General features: G+C 41.1%; 1 protein-coding gene across 2 annotated transcripts in view; it reads left to right on the top strand.

Annotated features, from left to right (window-relative positions):
• MAPK12 (mitogen-activated protein kinase 12) overlaps window positions 1–19,202 on the top strand; it is a 143,120-nt gene extending 123,918 nt beyond the window's left edge. For both annotated transcript variants that reach the window (XM_077471066.1, XM_077471067.1), the window contains 4 exons: window positions 6,380–6,459; window positions 6,672–6,750; window positions 14,242–14,415; window positions 18,732–19,202. In XM_077471066.1, coding sequence (XP_077327192.1) covers window positions 6,380–6,459; window positions 6,672–6,750; window positions 14,242–14,415; window positions 18,732–18,799 — 401 coding nt within the window. In that variant the 3' untranslated portion in view covers window positions 18,800–19,202. The remainder of the gene's footprint in view (window positions 1–6,379; window positions 6,460–6,671; window positions 6,751–14,241; window positions 14,416–18,731) is intronic.
• The last annotated feature ends 272 nt before the right edge of the window (window positions 19,203–19,474 follow it).

Below are 19,474 nucleotides of genomic sequence, written 5' to 3'. Positions count from 1 at the left end.
GAAGGACTGCCAGCGGAGCCTGCACCTCAGCACCAGCACACCGTAGGACATCTCAACCCCTGATGGGCACCACCACCTTGTGAACCTGCGAACTAGTAAGTGTATGTTTTTTCTTGGAAACCATCTTTGTCCAGTCCTGGTCTGCCTTAACCACCTCAGCTCCCACCAGTGATACCCCTATGGGGTTATTCTGATTCATTTTGGCACATTGCTACTGCGTAGATACAGATAATGTAAGTACTTTTGAGAGTGGTTTTGGGGGGGTTTATCCTAGCCAATATTACTTATAATTACTTTATTTTAATCTCTGCTTTCTGTGACAGGGTCAGACCTTACAGATATTCTTGTTATTATTATTGAACTACAGCATTCAGTTTTCCACGTGCATGCTCCTGTAGAGTGGATGAATCCACGAAATGCATAGAGCTACTATATGCCATGTTTTATGCCAACTATGTTTTACTTAACCACTTGACCACTGGGCACTTAAACACCCTTAATAACCAGACCAATTTTCAGCTTTCGGTGCTCTCACATTTTGAATGACAATTACTCAGTCATGCAACACTGGACCTATATGAAATTTTTGTCCTTTTTTTTTACACAAATAGAGCTTTCTTTTGGTGGTATTTAATCACCGCTGGGTTTTTTATTTTTTGTGCTATAAGAAAAAATACAGAAAATTCTGGAAAAAAAAATAATTTTTCTTTGTTTCTGTTATAAAATTTAGCAGATTAGTAATTTTTTCTTCATAAATTTTGGCCAAAATTTATACTACTGCATATCTTTGGTAAAAATAAGTACAAATTGGTGGATATTATTTGGTCTTTGTGAAAGTTATAGAGTCCACAAGCTATGGTGCCAATATCTGCAAATTGATCACACCTGAAGTACTGACGGCCTATTTGAATTCTTGAGACCCTAACATGCCAGAAAAGTACAAATACCCCCCAAATGACCCCTTTTTGGAAAGAAGACATTCCAAGGTATTTAGTAAGAGGCATGATGATCTTTTTTGAGTTGTCATTTTTCCCACAATTCTTTGCAAAATCAAGAATTTTTTTTACTTTTTTTTTTTTTTTTTCCCCACAAAATTGTCATATTATCAGTTTATTTCTCACACACAGCATATGCATACCACAAATTACACCCCAAAACACATTCTGCTATTACTCCCGAGTACGGCGATACCACATGTGTGAGACTTTTACACAGTGTGGCCACCTACAGAGGCCCAACACGCAGGGAGCACCATCAGGCGTTCTGGAGCACCCAGGACAATTCTGACATTTCTCTCCTACATGTAAAAATCATCATTTATTTGCTAGAAAATTACATAGAATCCCAAAACATTATATATGTTTTTTTAGCAAACACCCTGGAGAATACAATGGTGGTCGTTGCAACTTTTTATCTCGCACGGTATTTGCGCAGCAATTTTTCGAATGCTTTTTTTTGGAAAAGTTTTGTGCTTAAAAAAAAAAAAATCACAGTAAAGTTAGCCCAATTTTTGCATAATGTGAAAGATGAAGTTACGCTTAGTAAATAGATACCTAACATGTCACTCTTCAAAATTGCACACGCTCGTGGAATGGCGCCAAATGTCGCTACTTAAAAATCCCCATAGGCGATGATTTAATTTTTTTTTTACTGGTTATATGTTTTGAGTTAGAGATCTGGGGCTAGAATTATTGCCCTCGCTCTAGCGTTCGCAGCGATACCTCACATGTGTGGTTTGAACACCGTTTTCATATGTGGGCGGGACTTGCGTATGCGTTCGCTTCTGCATGCGAGCACATGGGGACAGGGGCGCTTTAAAAAAAATATATATTTTATTGTTCATTTTACTTTATTTTAGTTTGACATTTTTTTTCCCCAAAAATAATTTTTTTTGATCACTTTTATTCCTATTACAAGGAATGTAAACATCCCTTGTAATAGGAATATGGCATGACAGGTCCTCTTTACAGTGAGATATGTGGTCAGTAAGACCCCGCATCTCACCTCTAAGCTGGGAAGCCTGAAAAAAATAAAAATAAAAAATAAATAGAAAAAAAAGATTCTGGCTTTGATCGTATTGGCGAGTCGGTAGAAGCACCGGAGGGCGGCTGGAGGGGGGGGGGGATGTCTATGGCTGGGTATTGCAGGGTATCTCCGACTATGGCTGGGTATCTCCGACTATGGCTGGGTATCTTCGACTATGGCTGGGTATCTCCGACTATGGCTGGGTATCTCCGAGTATGGCGTTGCAGGGTATTGGCGGGTGTTGCAGGGTATTGGCGGGTGTTGCAGCAGAGTGTTGCAGCAGAGTGTGATGGGGTTAATTTTCGGTGAGCAGCGATGTGGGCACTGCAGATGCAGCCCACAGCGCTGCTGACACCGATCTCTTCCCCCTCTGCTGTACCGATCGGTACAGAGAGGGTGAGGGAGGAACCGGCGTGATAACATGACGCCGGTTTGTTTACAAGTGATCACTCCGTCATTTGACGGAGCGATCACGTGGTAAACGGCCGCGATAAGCGGCCGTTTACCGTGATCTGTGGACCCGGCGGTCACGGATGCTCTCGAGTGCCGCCCCAGGGGGCACGCGAGAGTGGAATTCTGGGAGGACGTCATATGACGGCCTCCCAGAGTTAAACAACCGCCCTGTAGCCGTCATTCGGCTATAGGGCGGTTTTTAAGTAGTTAATGATCACTTGTAATATGTGATTTGTATTTTTAGTGGTCAGTTGTTATTGCTGTAAGTTTATCCATTGAATGGAATATATTGGTCTTCTTGGTGTACTCATGATTACCCTCATTCAACTTACCATTGATTTTCCAATAGATTTAAATGTTTTACACCTGCCTGCTTCATTCAAAGTCCCAACCCCCAGTCATCCTGATTGCTTTATTCAAATAGGGATGGAGGCAACTGACCTTACCCGGTCACCGCCTCATTTAAAGTCCCAACATTCTCTTTTTTTTCTTTAACTAAAAAAAAAAAAAAAAAAAGGTGCATGCATTGTAGAGATCTATGTAGAGATTTTGTTTAGCCATACACTTTAAAGCGCTGGGATAAAATGATCCCCCTTTCCACCCTTCCTGCTCAACACCCTCTAACTGCTGTCCAAAAAAAAAACTCATTCTTTATACTTACCTGTAGCTGCAGCTACGTGACTCTAGCTTGTTTACTTCCTGCTGCACGGGTCCTTCTTTGAGTGCCCACATCACTGCCTGCATGATGTAGACAGTTTTGATTGAATTGCCAGCAATTGGGTCCTCTTAGGATTAAAGCAAGGACTGACGGGGGGGTCATGGGGACCTGTGGTCTTGGGGTCATTTAAAGTGCTGGTATAGCTCTTACCTTAACCATAAATGGCAGTGATGTGTGACTTTGATGGGGAAGGTACCTGGCTTCACACGGGAAGGGAACCAAAAAGCTTAGCAGGATCGGGTTAGTAGAAGGATTTTTACCCAGGAGTGGAGCCATAAAGTAACCGTAAAAGAGAAGATGAAGATGTCCCCCTAAAGTCTGTGGGCATAATTACATCTGCCCATCCCTAAATTTACTGAAACCCATCCTAATGTGTCTTGCTGTTCATTAACACTTTCCTTTCAGTTTATCTTGATTAGCCTTCATTGTGCAGATTTCCCAGCAACTTGATAAATGTCTTTACTTGATAATAAAGTCTTAAGCAGCGCTCAAGCTGTTTTAAAATCAGTGTATGTATAGCAACCTACAGAAGCTGTATTCTTGTATGATGATGGGAATTATTATTATTATTATTATTACAGGTAGTTTTTATATTGCACCGTCAATTTACACAGCGCTTTACATATGCATTGTACATTCACATCAGTCCCTACCCTCATGGCTACAATCTTAGGTCCCTAACATTCATGCATAAGTGGGAATCCACTTATTCAGTCCCAAATCCAGCTGTAATAATTAGACAAACCTGAGAGTGAATAATGGGATTTTTTTACTTCTCTTTTTTTTTTAAATCCTTTTCTTTGAGTACATCACAGGAGCATTAACTCTGACAGTTGAGTCCTACAGCTCCAGGTGTTTGGACAGTGGCAAATGGCAAAGGTTCACACTCCCCAGCATAACCCCTCTGACTCCTAGTATTGCCTTTTTGTCAGCAAGCATTATCAGGGTGAAACCAGAGTGGAAGGACCTGTGTCCTATGATGTACTTTAAGGGATTTTACTGTGTGTAATAACAGGGTTTTTACTTATCTGTAAATCCCTTTCTTGAAGTACATCACAGGACACAATACAATAAACATGCTGTGCATTTGTCGGAAAAAATTTGGTTAAAACGGGCACTGAGGCGGCGTCACACCGCCTATCAGTAGCCTCCTGCAGCACAATTCAAACACCGTACAAGCTTCAGAGGCAAGGGAGATTTAGACACATGTCTAAATCTACAATAAGAGTGTTATTGTGGTAAGACACCAAAGGGTCCACTACAGGGCTACCCACTTTGCAGAAACGGTCTTCCATCAGGGATTGTTGTGCGAACCGCTTACCTTGTCTGGCTGGGCCCAATCCTTGTACAGATCCTCTTCATTATGAGGATGCAACAGAAGCGACTTGGTTGGTTTGGGTGTGCTCCAAGACCCCAACCCTGATACAGAGGTGGCTGATGCTCCATGGGTCAGGGAGGAGGGCGGCAGACAGACCTGACCATGGACCCCTCATCACTCCAGCCCTCCACTACCCCAAAACCCACCCCGCCCACCGGTCACTGGCTCTCTTACTGTGTGCTGCTATCACCGGATGGACCATGCCCAGGGATGCCAGCATGATGAGGTTGGCAGCAGGGGAGATTGATATCAGAGAGGTGTGTGCGCTGACACAGGGGCAATCCATGGAGAATGGTGTGCATTTAGGCACAGAGACATCACTGCTGCCCTCTGCTACCTACCCCTTCCCTCCCTATAGGTGTGTTCTCCCCTCTTCTGCAGCCAATCTGGCAGCCACAGGAGGCGCTGACAGCACCCAGCATGGGGGGGCCGGAGGATCTGACTTGGTGGGTCAGTCAGTCCTCGATATCATGGCAGCCGCGCGTCTCCTCCCTCCTCCTAGGCCAACAGGATCGCTTCTCCTTTCAGTCAATCAGGAAACTGGTCTCAGGACCCACTTCCTGATTGGCGAGGAGGAGAATCGGTGTGACAATGGCGAATGTTCATTCACTATTGTCACATAAATTAAGCCTATTGGAGCCTCTGGCTCTAATCACCCGCTTAAAAAAAATAAAACCCCAATTGCAATCCATGCGTCTGTCACCCTGATTGTAGATAGGGGGGCCTTAATAGATGGGCTACCACTGCCCTGATACCTTAGACCCTGAAGATTCTGGTAGAGACAGTTTAAAGTTCTTACAGACCACCTTTTGTAAGAAAATTTTACTGTGGACCAGTGAAAGAAAGATCTATTAGAGGCCTGATGCCCTCTTAAGTGGACTTGTCTTCCTTGTCCCTTTTTTATTTGGACCATCAATTCTCCACATGCTTCCCCAGTATCCTGACAAAGGGTGATGGGGGAAGTCACAATGTTGTTCCAGTGGGGAAAGAGTCCTAGACTTCTTACAGTCGTCTCTCCAAAGATCCTTACAGATATCTGCTAGCTGTTCCAACACAGTGGAAAAAACGGCTGACAATTCTGCCCTTGGGACATGCCAGTCCCTGAGGACAGAGTTCCTGAAGGAGTTGTTGAGAAACTGAGAGCCTTATTGTAGCTCTTGCTCAGGATTGTGTTCGTTGTGCTCACTTGTGGGCTTGGCAGGCATGGAGGATCTTTCTCTTCAGAAGTGATGTCTTTTTTAGGATATAAACCTCTGTATGGGACTGTTCCAGGAAACTGCCACAACTATTAAACACAGAGGCTTAACAGAGAAAGGCAGTTCAAGTAGAAATCCATGCGTCAAAGCAGAAGGGATTCTCTCTGCAAATGGACACGGGTCAATCCCCTACAGACACTAGCAAACAAACGTAGGCAATGCTGGCAGTGGGAGGGGTAATACAAGGCTGTATGTTGGGGTCCATTCACCTGGAGGTGGAGCATAACCCTACAGTCTAGGAACTTGCACTCCTGTGTCCTGTGATGTACGATTAGGAAAACTCTCATCTGGGATATAAATAAAACCACAACGGAGATATATATATATATATATATATATATATATATATATATATATATATATATATATATATATATATATATATATATATATATATATATATATATATATATATATATATATATATATATATATATATATATAATTTTTTCATTTTTATTTTATCTTGCAAGGCTCAGGTTGAAGCGTTCATTGAGAATATAGACTTGTAATCGTCTGCAGTCTTATGATCCTTAACCCAAGTATAAGATCTGGATCAGCTCACAGAAATAATGAAAATTACTGGAACACCCACCCAGGACTTTGTCCAGAAGCTTCAGAGTCCTGATGTAAGTACAACCTTTTAAATATATTTTCTCACCAGCACAAATGGCCATAAATAACAGTACATATGTGTGTTCATATATAATAATCAGATTTTGTGCATATTTCTACTTAATTCATTGTGTTTTTGTTCATAAAGAATGAATTTGAATGTTATACTTACAAGAAATTGACTATTAAGCACAGCTTAAATAGTTAAATGCTTGTTCTGTTCCAGGCTAAAAATTATATCAAGAGTCTCCCAAAGGTGCAGAAGAAAGACTTTGGGTTATTGTTGAGATACGCAAACCCTCTTGGTAACACTTTTTATTGTGCATTTATTTTTGTTTATAAGGACATTTTAAAGTATCATTGGCTGGAAGCTAAAAATGGCATTTAAAATATGTTTGATACGTTTTTATAGCTAGAAGTGGACCCCTATTTCAGACCCTTTTGTGCAACAAGATGGTAGCATTCACCTACATTTTACTGTCTGATTTAGCCTGAAATTCTTCCCCCTGTAAAATCTGATATTTGGGTGTCAAATTAGATTCAATGGGATTTATAAGTCTCTCTCTTTTATAATATTGAATTTGGTTAGTCTGCCATAATGGCACAAGTCCAGAATGAAAAATAAGGTGATCCTGTTGTGTTCATTTTTTAGAGGGGTCTGAAATAGTAGTCTAGTTTTAAGGCAATTAAAGGTGGCTGCTATGCATGATAAGATGTGGTACTGGGTTCTGGACTTCCTATAATTAAGCCTAGAAATACTTTAAGTAAGACTCCAGTCATAACATATTTTTATAGTTTTGAATTGTGTGGTGAAGCATTAGATCTGGCCAATTTTTTTTTATTTTTGCAGTCTGTGTCTTCTGTCAATTATTATCAACTGAACAGAAAGTGAGGCGAAATCTAACATTTTGCAGATTTCACCCGACAAGATTAGATGGGAAATCTACCAATGTGCACACCTCTTCCCAATGTGAAACCCCGCCGCTGCAAGCTGCCATTTCCAGGCACTCCCATGCCACCTGGACCCCTAACCTACCAACAGTCATGCTGGCTTACCATAGAGATGAAGGAGGAACTTGTGTTCCCCAATTGCGTCTGTTGTATGAAGCCAGAAGTAAGAAGTTTTGATCTATTGTTTACCAGCCCTTACCGGCTAGTAAAACAGCCAATTAAACCGATATTGGTGTGATTGGCTGCTTTGGAGCATAGCTTTCTGTAAAAAGGACCTCTCACAGCCCATGCTATCACAAGCAATGCTATTCATACGTTATAAAGCTGCTAAGAAAAATTAAATGATAAAATGGAAAAAAAATTTTTAAAGCACCAGATCTCCTCTGTAACTCTAAACTGATAGCCTGTAAAGGCTTTTAAATTGTCACCTATGGATAATTTAATTTACCGTAGTTTATTGCCAATCCACGGACAAGCGACATTTTAATGCATGACATGTTAGCGGTATCTACTGAGTGCAGCATCATCTTTAAATTGAACCAAAAATTTTTTTTCTAGATTGTGTTTGTGTGCACTAAAATTCATTAAACCTGGGTTGACATGCAGTGGGGAAAATAATTTGATCCTTTGCAGATTTTGTACGTTTGTCCACTTACAAAGAAAGGAAGGGTCTATTGTTTTTATCATAGGTGTGTTTTTAAATGATAGAGCCAGAATATCAACCAAAAAATCAAGAAAAAAAATACATGATACAAATGTTAGAAATTGAGTTGCAGTTTAGTGAACCAGGCTCAAAACTGTCCCGGACTCTCTTTGAAAACTCGCTGCGGCCAGCCCGCACATAGGTGAACCAGGTCCATAGGAAAGGCTGCAGGTTCACATGTCATGCAAACTGGATGTGGTTCAAAATGCATACAGTTGGCATATATGTGAACAGGGGCTTAAGTGTATTTTTCTTCCTAAGAATTTCCATTTTTAAAATGGCTGCTGAAATATCTTTTGACAAAAAAAAATTGCAAAAAACACCATTTTATTCTGCAGGACTAAAATAAAGCAGTTCGGTTTGCATTCTACAGTATATCCCTTTTAATCCAGAGCTGTGCGCTGCAGTACTATTATTTCGCCACAAGATGTCCTCAGTGTTCTGAGTTGAAAGAAGCTTAAGCGTCTTTCAACCCAGAAGACCAAGATCTTGTGGTGAAACAGAAGTACTGCGGGGGACAGCTTCAGACTGAAGGTGAATATTGCTTGAGTTGCAATATAACCTGGCAGAGGTTCTTGCCTCTCCCTATTACAAGCCTGGAGAAAAAGTTTGGACTGGAACTTTTTGTTTATAGTTTTGAGTAGAGTAGATAAGGGTTAGAACTTTGTCAGGATTTATTGCTATCTATAACTCCATAGGGGAGATTTCCCCACAATTCCTTGTCCTGATGTCACCGAAACAAAAACTGAGGAAGAAGAGGGTCAGAACAGTAAGGTACAGATAGCAGTAAAAACCTCAGTGAGGTTTTGAGCCTTCCACACTAGAAGGTTACAGAGGAAGTGCTTTTGTTGCTTTCTTTGTGCCTATTGAATACATTTTTCTATCATTCCCTGCCCCTCTGATTTTTTTTGATTTTTTTATTTTTTTTGTCAGCAGGACAAAGTACAGTAAAATATCTCCATTGGGGATGGTTACAGAAATTTAAACACTTTTTCACCATTCTTTATACTATTCAAAACTCAAAGAAAATGTTTTTGATGGAGATGAGCATTAATATATTTTATAGTTTAATGATAGTCTAATGAGGTGTTTTTTTGAAAATTTATGTGATATAATGTGGAATGACCTTGACTAACACTCTGTTGTTTTCATGATTCTGTAGAATAATGCTTCCAATTATTATACTGCTATATTCACAATATAAACATTTAACATGAAAGTCTATTGTCCAATACTCCTTGGTGTCCTACAGAGGTGTGAATATGAACATTGTACTGTATATCTCTGGATGTTCGGGATCCCAATTTTTTTTTTTCCATACGTTAAAGCGCAAAAATGTGTATACTGTGAATGAGGCTTTAGCCTACAATATCCAATGACGTGGTTTTTGCAGTAACGTTTTCTTTATCACACTTGAGGTTCATATAGTTGCACATAAAAGGGGATCTGTGGTTAATATAGACTTTACTCACATCCGATTCAGGTTATTGACAACTGACCAGATTGAAGTTTACTGGCATTTCCAAAAGTTATCAAATTGCCGTTTTAATTGCATATTTCAGTATTTAGGGTACACTATGCAAATAGACATGTGATTTAAGGTAGATATTAAGGAAAAAAACAATTCCCTTTATTTTCGATTTAGTAAGTAGCTCAGGGACAGGACTCGGAAGGGCAAGACATTACAATGTGTAGGCGCACATTAACAACGCTGACTCTGTGTGCAAATGCACAGATAATGACACCTCACCAGCACGACCTGTCCCATCCTGAGTCAGTGACAATCTCTCTCCACGTCAGGTGGTCCCTTCAGTCCAAACAGCACTGACGCTCCCATCACGCAGACCCACACACCAGGCCCTGGCAGCTTCAGTCAGCTCCCTGCACTATTACATCACACAACACACTCGGACGCTGTCTCCCCTAGACAAAGCCTCTCATCGGCGCTGCCCGAAAACATTGTAGCATGCACTCAGATGGTCTCGGCATCATAGCCATATATTATACTGGCAACCCTTTCCTGTCGCTGGCATTTACTGGCAGGAGAAGTGCCCATTTTTGTCTGGCTGCCAGTAAAAATACTGACAGTTGGAAACCCTTCTGCTGTACTAACTATCCAATGTATGTTAGTACAGCAAGTGCCCCGTTGAGCTATTGTGTTCTGACAGGGAGACGCCCCACCCCCCAATAACACACTTGTCAGCACTCTCAGCCATTGGCTAAGAGTCCTGATCAGATGGAAAACAGCAGACCTTTAGGTCATGCCCCTTCAACAGAAATCAGAAGTTCGCCCAGCTTCTGTCAGACTGGCTGCAGTACACATGGGCAAAATGTCAGTTGGTTTCTATTTAACTGGCCTATGCTGCCTGATATTTGGCCCATGTGTACGACCCTAAAGTGTATGATAAGTCAAAGCAGTATTGGGGATATTTTTCTAATGTGCTGCTCTTATTTAACCACTTCAGCCCCGGAGTATTTGGCTGGCCAAAGACCAGAGCACTTTTTGCAATTCGGCACTGCATCGCTTTAAATGACAATTGCGCGGTCGTGCGACGTGGCTCCCAAACAATTGACATTTTTTTTCCCACAAATAGAGATTTCTTTTGGTGATATCACCTCTGATTTTAATTTTTTGCACTATAAACAAAAAAAAAAATGAAAATTTTGGAAAAAAAACACATTTTTTACTTTTTGTTATAAATATCCACAAAAAAATTATATTAAAAAAACATTTTTTTTCCCTCAGTTAAGGCCGATACGTTTTCCTCGACATATTCTTGGTTAAAAAAAAAAATCACAATAAGCGTTTAATTGGTTTGCGCTACAGTTATAGCGTCTACAAAATAGGTGATAGTTATATGGCATTTTTATTCAAAAAAAAGTTTTACTAGTAATGGCGGTAATCAGTGATTTTTATTATGACTGCAACATTGGCAGCCATATCGGACACTTTTGGCACTATTTTGGGACCATTCACATTTATACAGCGATCAGTGCGATTAAAAATGCATGGATTACTGTGTAAATGTGACTGGCAGTGAAGGGGTTAACAGTGTTCAAATCAAATATTGTTATATCAAGGCAGATGCTTTTTCATTTGTATGATGGACGTAAATGAAGAGGTAGCAAGTTGTAATTACAACATAAATTTATTAGTAAATAAATATGTACATAAAAACTATGCCCCAGTATAGCTATAATATGCTAATTTATCATTGTGGGATGGGAAAGAATTAGAGGAACAGTAAAATAAGTTACTTTTTTGTGTACTGATAGCAGCGTTACGAAAACTCCTATACGCGGTTCTGCAAACCAGTTGTGGTTTAGGTTTAAAGAACACCTGTCATAAAAGAAGTATGTAAGCTGTCATTGCTAATCTATCATTCTGAAAATGCTATTTTTCTGGCTGTCATACTGACTTTTTGATTTGAAAGTAAATTAATCAGACTAGTGCAATGCTCACTGACTGCATGAGCTAAATTTACATTTCAAAATCACATGACAAAAGAGAAGTAGGTCCACGAAATAGACAGCTGAAGCTATATGCAAATCTTGAATTTTCCTGTTTAAAGGGACATTAAAGGTTCATTTTTTATTTTTTAAGTAAAATGATAAACATGTTATACTTGCCTGCTCTCTGCAATGATTTTGCAGAGAGGAGCCCGGATCCTCCTCTTCTAGGGCCCAGCGCTCCTGAATACTCATCTTAGGTGAGTGCCCCATAGGAAGCCACCTCTAATGGAGGCACTCGTGCGGGCTTGCTGCTGAACCACTTTTTCTGTATCTATTGACACAGACCAGGCAGCTCAGCCCCGCTTCTCATCACAGCATCTGATTGACCGCAGTGGGAGCCAATGCCTCCCGATCCTATCAATTTGCCTACAGAGGAGGGACAGAGCCTAGAGAGCCTCAGCTCTGATGCACAGTGCTGGATCGTGAATGGGCTCAAGTAAGTTTAAGGGGGGGACATGGGAGCATTCTGCTGCACAGGTTTTTTTACCCAATGCATAGAGTGCATGAAGGTAAAAAGATTTTAGGCTTTAGAACCACTTTAAAGATGGATGACTCTAGTCCCATTGGTAGGGTTGTGTGTGGCATGGATGGAGTTGGTTGTCTATTTAGTGAAGAGTTTGCACATGAACTGACTTTCAGTTCTCTATTTTGTACATAGGCTTTTGTATAGGCCTTCAACAACAAAGCTGTAATGGCTATGCTGAAGGTGGGCTAGCCTATTGGGAATTTGAATTCGTTTATGTATTATTGTCCTGAACACCTTTGCACAGTGGGGGGGTTGGGTAGTCCTGCGTGACCAGGGATTCTGCTCCCTTTTCTTTAAGGAGTACTGTTTTTGTACTTTGCCTTTTTGTATTGTGCAGTTTTTTGAATGAAATTCAATAAATAGAATAAAAAAATAAAAATAAAGGAAGATTCCACTGCTTCAGCCTCTTTAGTGACTATTCAAAGTGGGTGTATCTCAAGCCAATAGCAATGTGGGAGGGACAGGATCAAATTTTGCAGAGCGTTTTTGCATGTAACCTCAGGAACCAATTTCTCTACTGATCATTTTGAAGTTGGATTTTCACTGAAGGTATTTTCACTGAAGGTAATCTATTGGGTAGGGTTGCACCGACACCACTTTTTTAAGACCAAGTGCAAATACCAATACTTTTGTCAAGTACTCGTTGATACCGATTACTGCTACTTTTTTTTTGTCATGTGACAGTGGCACTAATATGCATCACAGATGGTTGGCACTGATGAAGCGTGGACTGTCAATCGTTTATTTTTATAAAATTTTTTGCAATTCCTGTTTTCTTGGGGGGGGGGGGGGGGGGGGTGTCAGTGTTTTTTTTTTTTTTTTTTTACCAATTTAACCTTTTTAAATATTTTTTTTTATTACAATTCATTATTTATCAGCCCTGTTGGGGGGCTTTGGTGAGAGATCAGGGGTCCTGATATCAGACCCCTAGCATCTCAGAGATAGATAGGGAAGGGGACTGAGGACACAGATTCCCTAGTCCCTTTCTCTGCAGCCTCAGCTGCACTGAATGGACAGGAGACAGAGGCTCCTGTTCATTCATAAACCGAGACATCATAACCACAGTTTACAATTCTCAGGTATGAATGGACAGTGTCGTTGATCACTGACTCTGTGCATTCGGCTAATGGAAGGAGCCAGTACATGACCGATTTACCGGATCCTTCCTCCGCTCTCCATCCTGACATCCAGGATGAGGGGGGAACAAGAAGAGCACGGAGGAGGAGCACAGGAGGGACTGGAGGAGCAATGAGAAGGACCAGAGCAGACTCGGGGGAGCTCCAGGAGGACACAGAGTCGGGACGATCGGTGCGGGCTGTTACCAGCACCAATCTCCATTTTTATACCTTTTTAATTTTTAATAAAGCAGCTGAAAGCTGCGGGAGGGAGAGGTGGAAAAGCAGCTGTCAACTGCCAACTGCTTTACTAAAAGGTATACAAGGAGATTGGTGCTTCTAACTGCCCCCACCGATCATCTGTGAGGCTGCCTGGCCCCCCTGCTATGCTAAGGACGCAGGTATCGGGTCAAGTATCTGAGCATTTGCAGGAGTAAATGGATTTGTGCAAATGCTTGGTATCTGTGCAACCCTACTTTTGGGTATGCATTTTTCTTTCATCGAATGCTTGGTTTGAACTGCCCAGGATTCTGATAGCTTAACTATATTACTTAATACTTGTTAAACTTGAATTGTATGCAGATCAGGTGTTCTGACTTCACTCTGATTTGCATACTTGTTTTGGGTCAATGATTTAGAATCCAGAGACAGCTGAAGGTCAGCAATGACGAGCTTTGTTTCTCTCATGGCAGGGTTTTCTTTTAAAACCAAATTAATAAGATGTGTTCAGAGCAATGGAAGCTTTTTTTTGTGACTTAATTTGATATGTTTTTAGGTAATATTTTAATAGAAAATTGTAACTTTATATTTTTTAATGCTTGCTTGCTTTTAACCATTGAAAAAAAAGTAATAATCAGTAAGCTTCTAGCATGTATTTTCAATGCTTCTTACATTTTGCTTCCATATAGCTAAGCTTTATTTGTGGATTCAGACTAAAGGTTTATTTTTGTCTTTAGTGTTTATCTCTGCTTCCTGTTTCTGTCTTTAGCTGTCAACCTGCTGGAAAAGATGTTAGTGTTGGATGCAGATAAGCGAATAACAGCAACTGATGCTTTATGTCATCCATACTTTGAGCAGTTCCATGATTCCGACGATGAGGCAGAAGCAGATCCATATGATGATTCACATGACAATCTAGACCTTCCTCTTGAAGAATGGAGGAGTGAGTGTAGAAGGAAATATCCAAGCTGTTTTCTCTTTCCATTCTGTTTTGTCTCGTTTTGCACCTAAAGCAGATTTAACCATATGGTTTCTCCCCTCTGCTGTTTCCTAACGTAAAAAAAATTCTAAGTGCACTGCAATGGTTACATTTAACAAAGTATGGACTTCCTCCAGGTACTGGCGACCCAGTGTGTCCTGTACGTGAAAAGCTTGTACAGGGGTGCCCAACCATTTGAAGAGAGGGTCACTTAAGCAGCTTGATAACCAGTTACAGACCAGATCGAGCAGAGCTGGAGGATGACACATTTGTGTCCACTCGACATATGCAGAGCAGATATGGACACAGACACATACTCAATGTGCCCTCCGATCCGCCCAGATTTAAGGGGACAGATCCCTTTGTTTTTTTTTTGTTTTTTGTTTTTTTTCGATTGGATTGGAGGCAGGTGGGTGTAAACAGACAAGTCTGTTTTACATCTGCCACTCCATGGAGGTGAATAGAGGGTCCAATTGGGGCCACCTGAAACATGGAAAGAGGCCTAAGGCTGCTTTTACACTGATGTCCTGTGGTTTACCCGCAACATGGGTGCAGTACAGTACACCTGTGGCTTTCCTGCAAGTTAGCTGCACTCTGTCGTAGAATTCAGAAATATCGTGTAGGTGTGATGCACTTTCAGAAAGCGTACCAAAGCTGCAGGTAATAACATATTTATGGCACAGTGCAGGTGACACGCATGTGAACTGTGCTGCACCTGGGGATCAGTTTGAAAGCAGCCCGGCAACCACTGCAGAACATATATGCCCATATGTACACTGTGATTTTAGTACTGACCTTTAACAAGTCTTCCATTCAGGTATCGGCAGCTTTTTCAGTCCAAGGCGCAGTGCATTTGGTATTTGGCATTCTACAGGAAGCATCGACTTGTGTGGCTCTGCTCCACAGTCGCTTGCTTCCTCTACCGCCAGCTCCATTCACAACACAGATTCTCTGGGGATCGGCAATCCGCATTTTGGGCTTGCTGACCCGCCATCCCAGAGCAGGAGGTTGTGGGCCACATCAGAAGGTTCTGCGGGCCACAGGTTGGGCACACCTGATATAGTCACTGTCTAAGTTTCCACATAGGACTGGAAAGAGAGTGAACTCAGAGGAAGCCCATACTAATTTATATTAGGATGCAGCAAGAAACCAGAGTAGCCAATGTTTGTCTGTCTGTTTTTAAATTAGTTGCAAACTGTTAAACTAAAAGTACATTGCATGTACAACTATTTATACACATTGCACAGTAGCACTGAGAATTGGGGAGTGGCATTACAGTCTAGCTCTCCTGCAGTTACCAGTACTCTAGGGAAACTGGCTGACAGTAGTCAAGAGAAGATTGATTCATTAATGTGCTGCTGTTCCATTTTTCTATTAAGCAGGCTGAGGTTGCATCCTGGACTGAGCTGCCCTGCTACTTCAGTTTGGACTTGTTGTGCTGTCTGGTAGGGTGTTTGCATCAGAGAACTGGCTTAACAGAATTTTAGGATCTGCAGAAAATGCCCACTTTCAAAAAAGAGGCCAGCCATGGCAGCCTGCACACTTCCTTCAGAGTAGGTCTCTAAAAATGGCTTTAGGTTCAGATTTAGAAAATGTACACACTACCTCTGCTAGAAGCTATCTCATGCAGTAGACTGCTTGATGAGTTATTCTCCTGCTATACATTAAAGCATGTCTGAACCCCAAAACAAAAATATAGCATAGTAGTAAGCCCACCCTATGTTCTCTTATCCTACTGTATTAAAACATGGATGACAGGACTAATGGGAAGTCAGCCTGAATTCCATAATAAAGTTAGCCTTTGTCCATAACAAAGATGGGTGAAGTCCTCAGAACAATATAAAGCTCCATGTACACTAGAAGCTCCTAAACTTGAGTTTAGGAGCTTTTGAAATTTTTTTTTGCCAAAGTTCCTAAACGCAACTCAATAAGCCTATGTATCCATGTACACATAGGCTTTTAGGATCATTTAAAAGCTGCTGAGGTTAGGAGGTTCAACCAATCATATTTAGGATAGCAATGTTTTGACCGCAAGATTCTGCATTTTCTTGCGTTTTCTCGTGGCCAACAGACAAAGTAGTTCAAGTGTACATGAATATAAACCCACAACGAGAATAATGGTTCTTATCAAGCTATGTCCACAAAGGTGTAACGATTATAGTCACCCTTGGGCCACTCACCACGATCGGGTGTTGTCATCGTAGCCAAACCAATAAGGCATACAAAGAGGGACCCTGGTAGAAATTACCCAGGAAGAAAACGGCTACTATGGCAACAGAGGGTCATAATCAGGACTAATAGAAATGTAAAATGTATTAATATAAAAAAATGCCAGCTAAAAATATGCACAGTGTCAAAACAATGGTGTTACAACTTCACAAATGCTAGGTAAAGAATTAAAACACTGCAAAAGTGAAAAATGAAAATAGAAGACATACATTAAACAAAAAGTTTGGACGCCAAACACCATTCACGTAGGGATTTTTGGGCGATTATTATCACGTGATAGATGTAAAGAACACGATTAGTATTATTGAGAATCAATAGGTGTATGGCCCCAGGGAAGTGGGTTCACTCATTGGCCTAACCAATGCTGCTGTGGTGCAGCATTCATTTCTAACGGAGGATCGATAATTGTGGAATCATGTGGTAACAATAGTATCCTTATGTAACGGGGCCATAAATCCAAGTTTGAGTCCAAAGAGGGTAAATCAATGAATAAAGATAATGTCCTTCTCTTAGGGACTCTTAAGGACTCTTGGTTCAACATAAGGTCAATACAGGTGTGTGAATCACACTGGCCACAGACACTGAATCATAACTGGCAGTGAGTGGTCAGATATTGGGAAAAAGCACAGGGTAGACAGGCGGAGATGGTCCTATATCATACATTCAGCTGTATTGCTACAGAGTTGATAGCCAGTCTACTAACATGATGCTTCCCAATTCTTGGACTATATATCCTTCAGCAGTGTGTTGGTTGCGTGAGCACAAGTTATTCAGTGCATTCCTACACTCACTGACGGTATGAACACAGCCTTCTGTGGCCAAGCAGGCAATAACCAAGACTGGTTATGGAAAGAGGAAACTGTGAAAGGCGCTGTTGGATGTGGATTACAGTTCTGGCAGTTCATATAGCGCACACCAATGCAGCCACTGACGGGGGAGCAGCTCAACTTAGCTGTTCCTGTGAGTGGCATTTGAAGATAAAAATTTTGATTTTCCGTGACCTCCACTGTATTAGTACTAGACTGGTACTATGTATCTATTTCACTCCAGGTCAGTAGTGTCCAAGGATGATGATTGGTGAGGCAGGGTAATCCACGGCAACCGCCATTATGGTCAAATTGCGGTCTTGGTCACCTTCCATTCCTAATCCCTGTTGGAGCAGGGCATACTGTGGATGGCATCACGTGACTGTAATGACGTTGTACATGAAGCCTATCTGATAACATTGCAGCACAGGTAGTTATCAACTGATAAGATTTCTGGCAGGATCAGTATTTTTCTTTTTTGTACTTTTCAGATAAGTGTTCCAATAATATATTCAACAGACCAAAAGGGAGCAAGTAATAGAAGTTGGGTCTCTTTCACATTAGCGCTAATGCTTGCTGCCCTCTGATAAGTGCTCTGTAGTGGATCACTTTGCAAACCACTGTATAGCAGTGGCTCACAAGTGTTCAGGAGGGGGTACTGCTGCCTCCTGGCGCCTGTTATTTTCTTTTGTTTTTTTTATATTACAGGACTGTGCCACAACTGTGCATCCAACCCTATCGAACTCAGTGCAGTTTGTCAGGTAGTGCCTCCTAACTCTGCAGCCCAAGGTAAAAATGCTGCAGCCATGAAGCAGCATGGAGCGGTGTATGTACAGCCTCAAGATAAGGAAAGGGATGGTCGGGACACAGGGTGACATCCAAAAAGAGATTCCTTTATTTAACAAACCTGTACAAAGCTTTAATACCAGCCTATGCGTTTTCAGTTGTTGGTCCTTAGTCCCCTTCTTTTAAGTGTACAGCCCTGTCCCACTCTATTGTTACAATCCGGGGGGGGGGGGGGGGGGGGCTCAGATGTCGTTTTTTTTTGTTGCCCATGTGAAAGAGCTTTCATCATTAGGGTTTATATAGCCTTTAATACATATTAGTAGTGTAACTAGTTTAACAAATAACCAGCCATCACATAGCCAAGCCTTGAAAAAAAATGGCAGATGTAGAAGTTGTTTAGAATGTCTATATGAGTGTTTTATTGATGAAATCACTTATTGCTTGTTTTGTATCTCCTAGGTATCACCTACATGGAGTTAACAAGTTTCCATCCGCCAGTGGCCGAGTCTAAGGAAACCTCTGTATAGCCGACTTGCTGCGCCACACAATATAGGATATAAATTATGGGAACTGAACTATGAAACTGGATAACTGGATGTATAATGAATCATTTATGAATCATTTGTGTCATTGTTTTCATTCCATTGGGATATAGTGCCTTTTTGTATTTCCTTTGTTGGGATTTTTTTTTTTTTTTTTTTTTGGTCTTGCCTCTTTACCTGCAGAGTGTACTGTATAAAAGACTATTGTGATCCTCCTATTAGCCCTGAGCCAGCTCTGCCAGCCTACTGTGTTAATAAGCAGTGTGTCCCATGTGTGCAGCAGCAAAATTTTGCTGGTATACTGTACTTCTGTATATGTAAATTCAGGTAAGCCTTGGAGCATTCCAATACACTCTGCAGTATTATGAAGAATAAACCTTTTAATCAATGTCTGTATTGTGTACTGTGTTTACCAGCAGGAGCTACCTTTCTTGCCCACATGGTTAAAAATACACACAGAAACAAGGCAAATGTATCATGGGGAGATAATCCTGGGAAGTCTGTCATTTTTAAGTGGATAATCAGAATCTGTTTAGTTTCTCTCTTCCCACTTGACACACCCCATGGAGCGTCCTTCTTTTATTAAACTCCACACTTAACACATGGCAGCAGGTGCAGAGGAGTAATCCTAGGTCAGCACAGTAATCAGTCACTAGAGAA

The sequence above is a fragment of the Lithobates pipiens genome, unplaced genomic scaffold, assembly GCF_037356315.1.
Source record: "Lithobates pipiens isolate NorthernLeopardFrog02 unplaced genomic scaffold, aLitPip1_a1.2 Scaffold_8, whole genome shotgun sequence".
NCBI lineage: Eukaryota > Metazoa > Chordata > Amphibia > Anura > Ranidae > Lithobates > Lithobates pipiens.
This window is presented reverse-complemented; position numbering and strand designations above follow the sequence as displayed.